Source organism: Neovison vison, chromosome 7, assembly GCF_020171115.1.
Source record: "Neovison vison isolate M4711 chromosome 7, ASM_NN_V1, whole genome shotgun sequence".
In the NCBI taxonomy this organism is placed as follows: Eukaryota; Metazoa; Chordata; class Mammalia; order Carnivora; family Mustelidae; genus Neogale; species Neogale vison.
Genome location: NC_058097.1, coordinates 124,677,086 through 124,689,590, shown reverse-complemented (window position 1 = coordinate 124,689,590; position 12,505 = coordinate 124,677,086). Strand labels below are relative to the sequence as shown.

Sequence of the window (12,505 nt, the reverse complement as noted above, 5' to 3'; positions counted from 1 at the left end):
AAGTCCTGTAAGTCAAGATAATCTTTGTTAATATATAATGTTCAATTCCCATGAAATGAGTGGATAACAATAGTTAAATACATAGATAATCTAAAAGATTATTTAATCCTTATTTTTCTATGTCAGTTTTTAAGAAATCTGTTTATAATAAGAAATAAAATACCTGTTTCTAAGTGGAGATTGTGGGAAGAAGGGAAAAGAAGACACATTTTAAAATGTATTTGATGAAATTTCATTTCTAGATGGAAGCCCAGCATTGATTCTTTAAGATGATAGGAAACAAGCAGAGCAGATACTGGGAAGAGTTCTAGTTCCTGCCTGGCTCCCAGCCACTTCTACTTTACTTCTCTCCCTCCACCTGAAGCATTCTGACTCTCTCTTATTTTTTTTTTTTTTTAAAGATTTTATTTATTTATTTGACAGAGAGAGATCACAAGTAGGCAGAGAGGCAGGCAGAGAGAGAGAGGAGGAAGCAGGCTCCCTGCTGAGCAGAGAGCCCGATGCGGGACTCGATCCCAGGACCCTGAGATCATGACCTGAGCCAAAGGCAGCGGCTTAACCCACTGAGCCACCCAGGCGCCCCTGACTCTCTCTTATAAAGTGGGCACTTGGCAAGTTTATATGCTTCAGCTGGACAAATTTAAGGAACTGAAGGCCACAACGCAGGCTCAGGGATTTAATTTTTACCCTTTATTTGGGTTAACAATCTTAACTACAAGTTCTGTTTGCCAAACAATTAAGTCCTTAAATTCCTTAGAATGAGTTAGTAACCTCTTGGTTAGTAGATGTTTGGGGGATCTCATTAAATTTTATATGAGTTAGGGGGTCTTCTGAAGCTTATCTGTGGCTCAATGAGAACTAAGCAGCCTAACAACCCCCAGTCTAGGAAGATGACCAGTACTTAAAATTCCTTTCCCCTTTTCATTGACGAAATCCTGCCTCTGAAACCTACCATGATTTTTTGAAGCCTCTCTAATTCCAGCCAAACTTCCTCCTTAGGATCTGTTTCTTGGGATTTCTGAATTTTAGCTTTTCTTGACACTAAACTTGTGGTGTATGCCCATGATATCTGATGGTATTTTTTCATACTTCTTTCTTGTCTGCTCCCATTCCTTTCAGATACTATTCTTATCTGCTATGTTATTTTTCTTCCTTGCACCTGCAATGACCTTTTCACACATTCAGTACTTCTCTCCATCTCCCCTGGGGAGCGACATGTCTGGGGAGGGACGGACACTCGGGTAGCTTATCACTCTGTAAAAGCCTCTTTTATAGTGTATCCTGTCTGGGAACAGAGAACTAGACCATTCTGTCAGATGATATCATATATATAAGGAGAAGACTGTAAAATTGTTTGCTCACAGGTGACTGATAGATAAAAATTTGTGAATTCCTTTGGTAATACATGCAGAGAGGTGGAAACTGTACTTCAGTTGAAATGTGTTTTCTTCCTTCCTCTACCATATCCCAAACTGGGATGGTCTGATAAATCTGTAATGCATGCCTTTCTTGTGATACCATAATCAAAACCGATGTTAAATTTGTCCTTCTTCCAAAATACGTCCTTGGCTACTATACATTTATTATTGGACTGTCTGGCCAAACCAAAATAATGCTGTCAGTTTAGCCTTGTTCTCATTTCTAGCCATATAGCTTTATCCACGGGATGTAAATTAAATTTACATCCAATGTAAATTTAATTTCCTTTGCAGTAATGAGAAGAATGGAAATGGAAGCAATGAAACATGGGCGTGCTGCTCTTTAGGTTATGTATTTGCAAATTAATTCTGAGGAAAGAATTTTTTTTTTAATTTCAAAAACAAAGTTCCTAGGAGCTATAAACATGAAACATATTAAGAAAACTAATATTTTACCCTTTTTGTTCTACAGAAAACCCAATTCCTGTTGCATTATTGTTTATATTGCAGAAATCTAGTAGTCTACTCTAGTTTTGGCCCATATTTATTTAACAGATAAACATTAGAGTAAAGCAAAATGTTCCAAGGATGGGATCTATCTTCTATAGATTACAGTAGATAGATATAGTTAGATATAATGTAGAATGAAAATTTTAAGTAGAGAATAATCATTGACACTAAATATCATAAAGTAAGAATGTTGATATGTTTGAGATAATTTTACATTTTTCAATTAATGTCAAGATCTTACTTCTGGGGGTGCCTCGGTGGCTCAGTGGGTTAAAGCCTCTGCCTTCAGCTCAGGTCATGATCTCAGGGTCCTGGGATCGAGCCCCACATTGGGCTCTCTGCTCAGTAGGGAGCCTGCTTCCCTGCTTCTCTCTCTCTGCCTGCCTCTGTGCCTACTTGTGATCTGTCTGTCAAATAAATAAATAGCAATCTTTAAAAAAAAAAAAAAAAGATCTTACTTCTTGCCATAAAATTTCAACAGAATATTCAGGAGAAACAATAGTATGCCCATCTTATCCACAGATATATGGATAAAATCCAAGACCCCCAGTGGAGCCTGAAACCAAGGGCTGTCCTGCCCCTATGTATACTGTGTTTTTTCCCCCCTGTACATACCTACATACCAAGATAAAGTTTAATTTATAAATTAAACACAATAAAATATTAACAATAATAACTGGTAATAGAACAAATATAAGAATATGCTATAATAAAAGTTATATGAATGTGTCTCAAAATATCTTACTGTACTCACCCTTCTTCTGGTGATGTGAGGTGATAAAGTGCCTATATGATGAGATGAGGTGAATAATGTAGGCATTGTTAATATATTGTTATTGTTAGGCTACTATTAACCTAATGATAGGTCAGAAGGAAGATTATCTGCTTTCACACCATGGTTGACTGTGGGTAACTGAATCACAGAAAGCAAAACCTTGGGTAAGTGGATATTACTATATTAGAAATAAGTATTCCTACAGTGTCATTATTTCAAGGAAAAGCCAGTTCTACTACATAGAAGAATGGGGGACATTTATATTTTTTTTATAAAACTATGTAACTGTTCTTAAAAGATACAGAAAATCAGCTTTTTAAACTCAATTCTTCATTAGATAGTTTTAATGGCCTTTCCCCTCCGTGTATCATATCTTATATAGAAAGTGATTGTAGTTAACTGATCTCCAGACCTACAGTATCTGATATGGTAGCAACTACCCATGTTTGGTTATTGAGCACTCAGAATGATAGTTTAGATTAAGATGGGCTGTAAATGTAAAACACATACTAAATTGCAAAGGTTTGGTACAAAAATTATGTAAAATATCGCAAAACCTCTTTTATATTGCTTAAATATTGAAATGATAACATTTTAGATATATTAAGTAAAATATTAAATTTCACTTGCTTTAATTTTTTTATGTGGCTACTAGAAAATTTCAGATTGCATATTGGTTTGCATTTATTCACACGTTTCTGTCAAACAGGGCTAGACTTCATCCTTTCAGATTTGCCAACAAAATATATAAGTTCAGGGCTAAAAGGAGGGGAAAGATCAGAGAGGGAAAAACCGCATCTTGCAACTCTTGATCTTAAGATCTTCTGCTTCTCAGAGTTGCTTGGAGCTTGTGAGAATTTTGAGAGGTAGGAGAAAAAGCTTCTCAAGTATGCTGAACATGAACAAGCTTACCTAAGAGAGTTGAGCCCTAGTGTATTTGTTATATATTATGGTACATGAAAGTTTGTGGCTCAGAAACCCAGAGAATCCCTTTATGACTTAACTCCCTCACGGTTCATTCACCTGCAGTTTGTGTATGTTTTGATCACCTTCTTTTGCATACTTAGCTGAAACTAACATTTTATGAGGAACTACCGTGTCATGTGTTTTCTCTGTGTTATCTCACATGGCCCATACAACAGCTTTCTTGTTAGGTAGTTGTTATTTGTCCAGATGAGGAAGTCACAGGAAGATTGGTAGTTGCTTGAGATCACAAACGTAAAGAGAGGGAGACCCAGGAATCCAGACCCCAAAGCTGAAGTCCTGTATAGTACTATTTTCTGTCTCACTGGCCCCCTGACAATAACAATTAGTCCTTCCTTGACACTTGCTCTGACTAGATAAAAGGGATGACTATAGAAAATTGTGTTGTAAAGTTATTTTAATTCCTTAAAATTAGAAAAAAATTTGAGGTTGACCTATATTTTGGTAAAGGTGCTTGAATCAGTGCACCTATCTTTCTATATATTCTTTCTTCCATACTTTTTTTTTTTTTTTTAAATCATCCTTTTTAAAAAAATTGTCCCCTCCCTGACCAGGCTGCAGTTGACACACCACTTTTCATGTAGTGACAGACAAGTATAATGTCTGAGAGGTAATAAGATAGAATTCGGCTCTCGTCATACAGCTTGTTTTTTTTTACAGGCTTGTTTTTCAAACTCTGTGTACCTTAGGTTTTTATTTGTAAATTGGGAATAAAAACCATAGCTCCCAGGATTGTGGTGAGGCTCATCCAATGCAGGTAACGCACAGCAAGTGCCTGGTGCATCATTAGCATCAGTAAGAGATCAGCTGGTATTGAGCGCTCTCATTGATTGTCAGCACTAGATGTGAAAACAATAGTGATGAATTGTTTTTTAGTGTGGCTTCAAAGCCAGATATAACTGTTTCAAAAACACATTTTTAATTTTAACATGCTTTAAAATATACATCTAAATACCGTAAAGACGTGTATTAGAGTATTCTTTTTAGAATTCATTTTAGTCTTTTTGCATTATGTTTAAAATTAATATGAAAAATGAAAATAATCTATTATATGTAACTAAAACATACTGTTTTTGACACTCTGCCCTTAGTGTGTTAAATTTAATTTTAAATCTTTTGCTAAAGAAAATTTTACTTAATCTGCTTAATATGTGTTAGCTTTTTATCTTATTATATCATGAAGTATACTAGAAGATACTTTTGGGGTTGTCTAAAGTTTGAATAATTTGGAGACTCAATAAACTTGCTAAGTTAAAGTCAAATAGTATATAGACCTCAGGTCTTGAAAGTTAAACCTTTTTGTGTTCTTTTTTTGGTATAATTTATTAGCTTTAGTGTAGAAAATTTAATTTAGGATAAATTAAAGTGAGCAAATATGAAAATGTCATTTCCCCCCCAAAACTCTGTAGGACAAAAGGCTAAGTTTCTATCTTACTGAAAACCTAAATAATAAACATAAAGCTGTCCTCAAATCATACATCTTAAAATCTATTTTGGTCCTTGGATTTAGTTCTAGCTACTCTTACTGAAAATCTGAAATTTGCAAAAGCAATTAGATAGTGAATAGAAATTTGGAAAAGTAAGAAAAATATATCGCATTGGTTTGGTTGACTCATCTCCTTGTACTTTGTGTTAGAAATGAGTTATGTAAAGACCTTATCTAAGTGTAGCTTCTGTTGAACTTTTTTTATTTTTATTTTTTGTAGTTTCAATGTTTTATTCAAATTATAGTCAACATACAGTGCAATGCTAGTTTCAGGTGCAGAACCCAGTGTTCCATCAACCACACACAACACCCAATGCCTATCACCACAAGTGCCCTCCCCAATACCCATCACCTATCCAGTCCATACCTCACCCCCAGGAACTCTCAGTTTGTTCTCTATAGTCGTGTCTTGGGCGCCTGGGTGGCTCTGTTGGTTAAATGTCTGCCTTTGGCTCAGGTCATGATCCTGGGGTCCTGGGATCGAGCTCCACATCAGGCTCCCTGCTCAGAGGGAAGCTTCCCCTACTTGTGCTTTTTCTCTTGCTGTCTCTCTCTGTCAAATAAATAAAATCTTTTAAAAAAAGGTGTCTTTTAATGGTTTGCCTTTCTCTTTTTTTGTTCACACTATATTCATTTGTTTCTTAAATTTCACATATGGGTAAAATCCTATTTCTCTTCTTTCTCTTAGCAAAATACTCTCTAGCTCTGTCCATGTCATTGCAAATGTCAAGAGTTCATTCTTTTTGATGGCTGATGAATATGTGTATACACACACACACACACACACACACACGATCTCAGTTTGTGATTATTCTTTAACCATTCATCAGTCAATGGACATATGGACATTCGGGCTCTTTATATAATTTGGCCATTGTTCATAATGCTGCTGTAAACACTGGAAGGCATATATCCCTTTGAATCAGTATTTTGTATCCTTTGGGAAATACCTAGTAGTGCAATTGCAGGGTCATAGAGTAGCTCTATTTTTAATTCTTTGAGGACCCTCCATACTGTGTTCTAGAGTGGCTGCACCAATTCAAGTTCTTACCAACAGTGCAAGAGGGTTCCCTTTTCTCCTCATCTTCGCCAATACCAATTGTTTCCTTTGTTGTTCGTTTTAGTCATTCTGACAGGAAGAAGGTGATACCTTATTGTAGTTTTGATTTGCATTTCTCTGATGATGAGTGATGTTCAGCATCTTTTCAGTTGTCTGTTAGCCATCTGTATGGCTTCTTTAATCACCTTGTTGGCTACAGTTCTGTTTTTTTCTGTTTCTTTACCACAGAAGTTTTCTCCTGCCACTTCATCTGGATTCCATTCCCTTGAAATTTTGGAAATTTGCTGGAACTCCACAGATACTTGATTGCTGATATAGCCATGATTTCAAAAAGTTTTGCCTTTTTTAAAAATTAATTGGATCTATGCCCATGTCTGTCCATTCATTCATTCTTCTGTCTTTTTTTAATCATCCTCTTTTAAAAATTGTCTCCCCAGGTTGCTTTTCATATTTGCCTCTCTTTTCTTCAGTTTTCTCATTTATTTGATTATATTTTTATACTCTTTCATTATCATTCAATAAATTGTTCTGAATATCTATGCATTAAAGCATTCACTAGTTATTTTGAGGCTGTTATCTAAGATATTTATCTCTAAGTTTCCTCCAAGTAAGGAATAGCAAAGAGTACAGATTTAACTCACAGGCTGGACACTTGTACTAGATGAAAATTGATGCCTTGCTTTTGCCCTGTGTTTCCCATTTTCTTAAAGTTTTCAGTGGCCAAATAAAGAGGTATTACTTGAGATTTGGATTTTTTTCAATCAATTATAGTACTCTGTATGTGAACTATATTTTATTTTTTTAAAAGCAGTCTTATTGGTGTATAAATCAACATAACCATACAGTTCACTCATCTTTAGTTAATTTTTGTCTATGGTGTAAGGTAGGGTGACAACTTCATTCTTTTGCATATGGTTATTCAGTAGTCCAGGAATCACCTGCTGAAAAAACTGTTCTTTACCTGGTGTATGGTCTTGGTGCCCTTTTTGAAAATAAGTTGACCATAGAAGTGTGGGCTTACTTCTAGATTCTCAATTCTTAGACATTGATTTAATGTCTAATGCCAGTATTACATTGTGTTGATTACCATTGTTTTGTATTGAGTTTTGAAATGGAAAAGTGTAAGTCTAAGTACTTAGTTCTCCTTTTTCAAGATTGTTTTGATGTTCTGGGTCCCTTGCAATTCCATATGAGTTTTAGCATCAGCTGGGCTTCTCACAGGGACTGCATTGAATCTCTTCATCATTTATGGGAGTATTAAGTCCTCTAATTCATGAACATGAAATACTCTCTTTTATTTAAACTTTCTTTAATTCCTTAAACAGTGTTTTGTACATTTCAAGTTATAAATGTTGTACTTCAAATTATTCCTCAGTATTTAATTCTTGTGAAACTATTATAAATGGAATTAATTCCATTTCCAGATTGTTCATTCCAAGCATATAGAAATAAAGTTGACTTTTGTGTATTGATTTTGTATCCTGAAACACTGCTGAACTTGTTTATCAGTTCTAATAGTTTTGGTAGTAAATTCCCTAAGATTTTCAGTGATTAATTTCTTAGGAGATAAGGAATGGATCACATAATTATAAGAGCCTTTATATCCCAGTTCTTCTGCTCAGTCTGAGCAGCAGTCTCAGAATTACTACATCAGTTCCTTCAGAGTTCTTCCCCTCACTCCCATGCTAGCTCCCAGCTCCTTTTCTTACTTTTTTTCTGCCATTCACAGGATTACTGGTAACTGTGGGCCTATAAGACTTGGAAGTTGGTCATTAATGGGCTGGGGAATTATGAATATTTTTTCCGTTACTGTCTTGTAGTCACCTTGCTAAATAATTATAAATGTAGCATCAATGTTTATATTTGGCTGGGATATTGGAGTGACAAATAATAAGTTGATTCTAAAACCCTTGAGAATAATAAAGTGCTATATAAGCTTTTACTGATGATAAAAATTACTTAATATTTTTGGGGTGCCTGGGCAGCTTGGTCAGTTAAGCATCTGTCATGGACCTGGGGTCTTTATTTATTTATTTGAGAGAGAGAGAGAGAGAAAGTGTGTGTGTGTGTCTGAGTGTGTATGCGTACTGGGGGTGGGGAGGGACAAGCAGACTCCCTGCTGAGCAGGGAGCCTAATCCAGGACTCCATCCTAGGACAATGGGTTCATGATCTGAGCTTAAGGCAGACACTTAACTGATTGAGCCACCCAGGCACTCCAAAAGTGATTCAATATTAATTTGTCTCAAGTAGTTTTTAGTAGTTGTTATTATTTGAAAGGTCAGGTTTACCTGAAGATAAGCTGAGACAGTAGTCTTTCCCACACTGCTCCACTCACTCAGGCAGTCTGAACAAAGAAAAGGACATGTAGGAATGCAATTCTAAAAGATTTTCGGGCTGTCCTATTAAGTTACCTTAATTTAGCATCATGGAATTTGTGGAGAAGAAAATGAGCTAGTAGAGATTCAAATCTAAAAGGGTTTTACTTTACTGCCCTCTAGAGGCAGTTATTTCCTAATTCTGTCTTTTAAAAACTGCATAGAAGTGCTTCCAAACGATGTAGAGCAGGAGGAAAAGGTGGGTTGTTCCTTGTAGGTAATTTCTTTGTACTTCTCTCAAAATTGTTCTTTCCCTAATAGGTGATCAGCATGCATTGTCTCCTACGGAGTGAATGAATCTGAATGGTGCTAGAAGATGCCAATAGATTTATTTATTTAGACAGATCTTGGGGAATTTGGTGTTTTATGGGAAGACTTAAAACAAATATTCTTAAAGCCCCTCTTTATGAGTTTAATTAAATCTTATATACTTAGGATGATATTATAATGGCATCTTCCTGTATGTTATCCAGTTAATAACAAGATAATGTAATTGGGGACCAGTTATAGACATTAAAACATGAAATAATTCTACTTCAAACAACTCAAACTATTATTTGGATATTTCAAAGACTAGTGTTATCCATATATTTCAAAACTATTTTCTTATTTGTTTCTGAAAACTTCTTTATCTGTATATCCAAATCTCAATTAATTAAAGGATATTGTTCTTTTTAATTAGGCCACAATATGTGCAGACTATATATTTTAAATTATTGGATAATTCTACAGATATATTGTAGCATCATTTTAGTAAAGCATAATCTGAATATTTAGTTTTGATAATAACAATTATCAGTTGATGTAAAATTTACAGTGTAAAATAATTCTAAAATTGGAAAACAATATTTTTTTGTATTTTAGACAAAAATTTTTTCCTTTTTTTTTTAAATTTATTTTTTATTTATTTTCAGCATAACAGTATTCATTATTTTTTCACCACACCCAGTGCTCCATGCAATCCGTGCCCTCTATAATACTCACTACCTGGTACCCCAACCTCCCACCCCCGCGCCACTTCAAACCCCTCAGACTGTTTTTCAGAGTCCATAGTCTCTCATGGTTAACATATCAGGAATTATTGAATAAGAGAAGAAAAGTCTTCAAAATATTACAGTTTAAAGCCAACCTGAAAGTATGTTTTTTTTTAAGTTCTTCTTATTCAAGATTGTCTTTTTTTTTTCCTGAAAGTATGTTTTCTGACATGAACATAACTTTGTAAGAAGTTGACTTTGTTATAGAAGAAAAGCATTATGTTGTTGTTTTCAAACAGAACTAGTATTTGTCTGTTGGAAATCATAACACACACACACCAGTTGATGCTTAGCTGATCCCCCTATGTCCCCAAACAGAAGATTGTGGGAGATTTATTCACTTATGAAAATTTCAGATTGTGTTTCTTCCTCAGTTTAAAATAATAGCTTACAGACATAATATGTTATTTGAATTAGAAAAACATTAGCCATTTCTAGAAAATATTTTCTGACTTTATTGTAGGAAGAGATCAAATTGGTGGACAGTTTTGTAATAATAATCCAATGAGTTAAATGAAAAAATAATTATTTTTCAGTGTAATTTATATAAATAACTGTGTCCTGTAAGTCCATGGAAATCCATTCTTGCTTTATGAATATGACCATAATAAATAAGTGGATTGTGAGTTTGGGATTAGAAGGCTAATAGACATTGTGGTTTCCTAAAGAGAATTTTATTCCAACTCTTCATATGAAAAATCTGTATCTAGTTTCAAGTTTTTGCTCAACTCTTTCCTCCATTTTTAGTTCTTCCCACTGCTTGCTAAAATGTCTATTTAATACCTGAATCAGTACTGCCACCTTGTGGTATTTTTCTTAATTTTATCTGGCCAAATTCTTACTCCTTTCCTTGGGTACTACTTATCTCTAATTTACTGGTTTAGTCTTCCTCACATCTGCACATGTTTTATCTCTCTAGATTAGAACCTCTACTAGGGTAGGACCCATGTCACTTGAGTATCCCTATTAGTGGTCTCTCCTGGATATTTCTTCAATGCATTTGAATAGTGGAATAGTTAATATAACAACTGTCCCTGTCACTGTTTACCAAAATGGAAGAAAAAATTAGCTTTTGTGGTTTATTTCACAACCCAAGTGTCTGCCTTGACAAACAAAGGGGTTGAAAAATTATTAGCTTGTGGATTTAGAATGAAATACAACTTCCCAATTTATTATGTTTGATGGTCATCTTTTTTTTTAAATACATTTTTCATTTCTCTCTTTTTGCAGCTTTTGTCATTCCTTCAGGGTTTATTTACTTTTTACCACGAGGGATATGAACTCGCCCAGGAATTTGCACCATATAAGCAACAACTTCAGTTCAACTTGCAGAATGTAAGACTATACCTGTTCTCACTGCTTCTCCTTAGTGAATCAGGTGGGGACAGAGAAACTAACTATAATGAGGCCAAGCCTTGGAGTATTTCAAAACTTATCTAATTTAGAAAAGTCATTTAATAAATTTATTAAAACATTTTTTTTTCTAGCTGCTCTTTGAAAGTGTACCAAGAAGGAGTTAATTGTATGATAGAAAAATTTATGCTAGCAAATTTCATAGAAATAAATATTACTGAGGTATAGATAATAGATACTTGGAAAGCTGGAAACTTTTGCCTTTATGTGATGTTCTCATTATTTTACTGGGTGACCTCAGGCAAGTCTTATTTTCTTTTCTTTTTTTTTTTTTTTTCAATTTTTTCAGTTTTCCAAGATTCATTGTTTATGCACAAAGGGTAACATTTCTATATTTGTGAAATGAAAAGGTTAAACTTTAGCATTGAAGGAATGTCCTTTTCCTCTCTGAAATTATATATAAGTGATATTTTTATTTTCTAATAATTTAAATGTGGCTTTTAAGCATTCATAGACTGCTTTAAAGCTTAATGGAGAATTATTTATAAACATCCTATCTATTTCTGTTAGGGCTTATTTTGTAAAGTTATCTAATCCTTTTAGAATCTGATTTTATAGTTATAAATTCAGATTTACAGATGCTGAGCATCACTTACAAACACACACACACTATACATACACATACGCACACTCATACAACTTACCTAATCCATTTTTGCATTATCAAATTTGACAAATAAAAAAATTGTATTTGTTGAGAATTTTGTATAAATGAATTTATACATTTAATGCTCAATGGCCAAAATAATTTGGAAATCTTTCACTTAATTTTCTATAGAATCTTGTCTTCCATTGCTTATCTGATTTTTGCCATTGTGGAGATGTTCAGTAAGTGGAACTATGGGGTTGGAGTGTCCCATGAGAAATAGGTAGTTGTATTTATTCTACTTGTGTTTTGGGTTTTAGCTTTTTATTTAATATAGGTTTTCTAGCAGAATTGGTTTCACATGCAAGTCATTTCATTGTTTTTCAGTATGGAATGCATTTGGACTTTTTAAGTAAATATTAAAAGGGAAAATTATAAAAGCCAAAATATTTTTATGATTTATTTCCATATAAATTACAATTATATTAAGATCCCTGCAGTTCAAGAACAAGAGAGGAATGTAAGGAATTAGAAAATATCTGGTCCTTATGTTTAAAAGAATCTGAAAAAAAAAAAAGCTTAAGTAGTAGCAAAAGTGGAAGAAAATTTTCCTAACTTTGGGGTTCAGTTCTTTTATTATGGGCCAGAACAAATTTTAGAGTTGAGTGGTGGTGATTTTTGTTTCCAAACATATGGCTTGCTTCCAAACAAATTTTAAATAATATGGCCTGAATGCAAAAGAGATCAAGAAAAGCCTTTCGCTTTCTATATCTTACCTTAGGTAAACTTGCTGTTATGTGAGTAAACTATTTTTTGTAACAGAAGTTAGAGCTAGCAAACCCATTCATCTTTATGAGTTAATT

At 34.1% G+C, this 12,505-nt stretch overlaps 1 protein-coding gene across 2 annotated transcripts in view; it reads left to right on the top strand.

Annotated features, from left to right (window-relative positions):
* Positions 1-12,505, top strand: part of ARHGAP42 (Rho GTPase activating protein 42) — a 279,971-nt gene that overhangs the window by 205,750 nt on the left and 61,716 nt on the right. For both annotated transcript variants that reach the window (XM_044258255.1, XM_044258254.1), the window contains one exon: positions 10,874-10,978. In XM_044258255.1, coding sequence (XP_044114190.1) covers positions 10,874-10,978 — 105 coding nt within the window. The remainder of the gene's footprint in view (positions 1-10,873; positions 10,979-12,505) is intronic.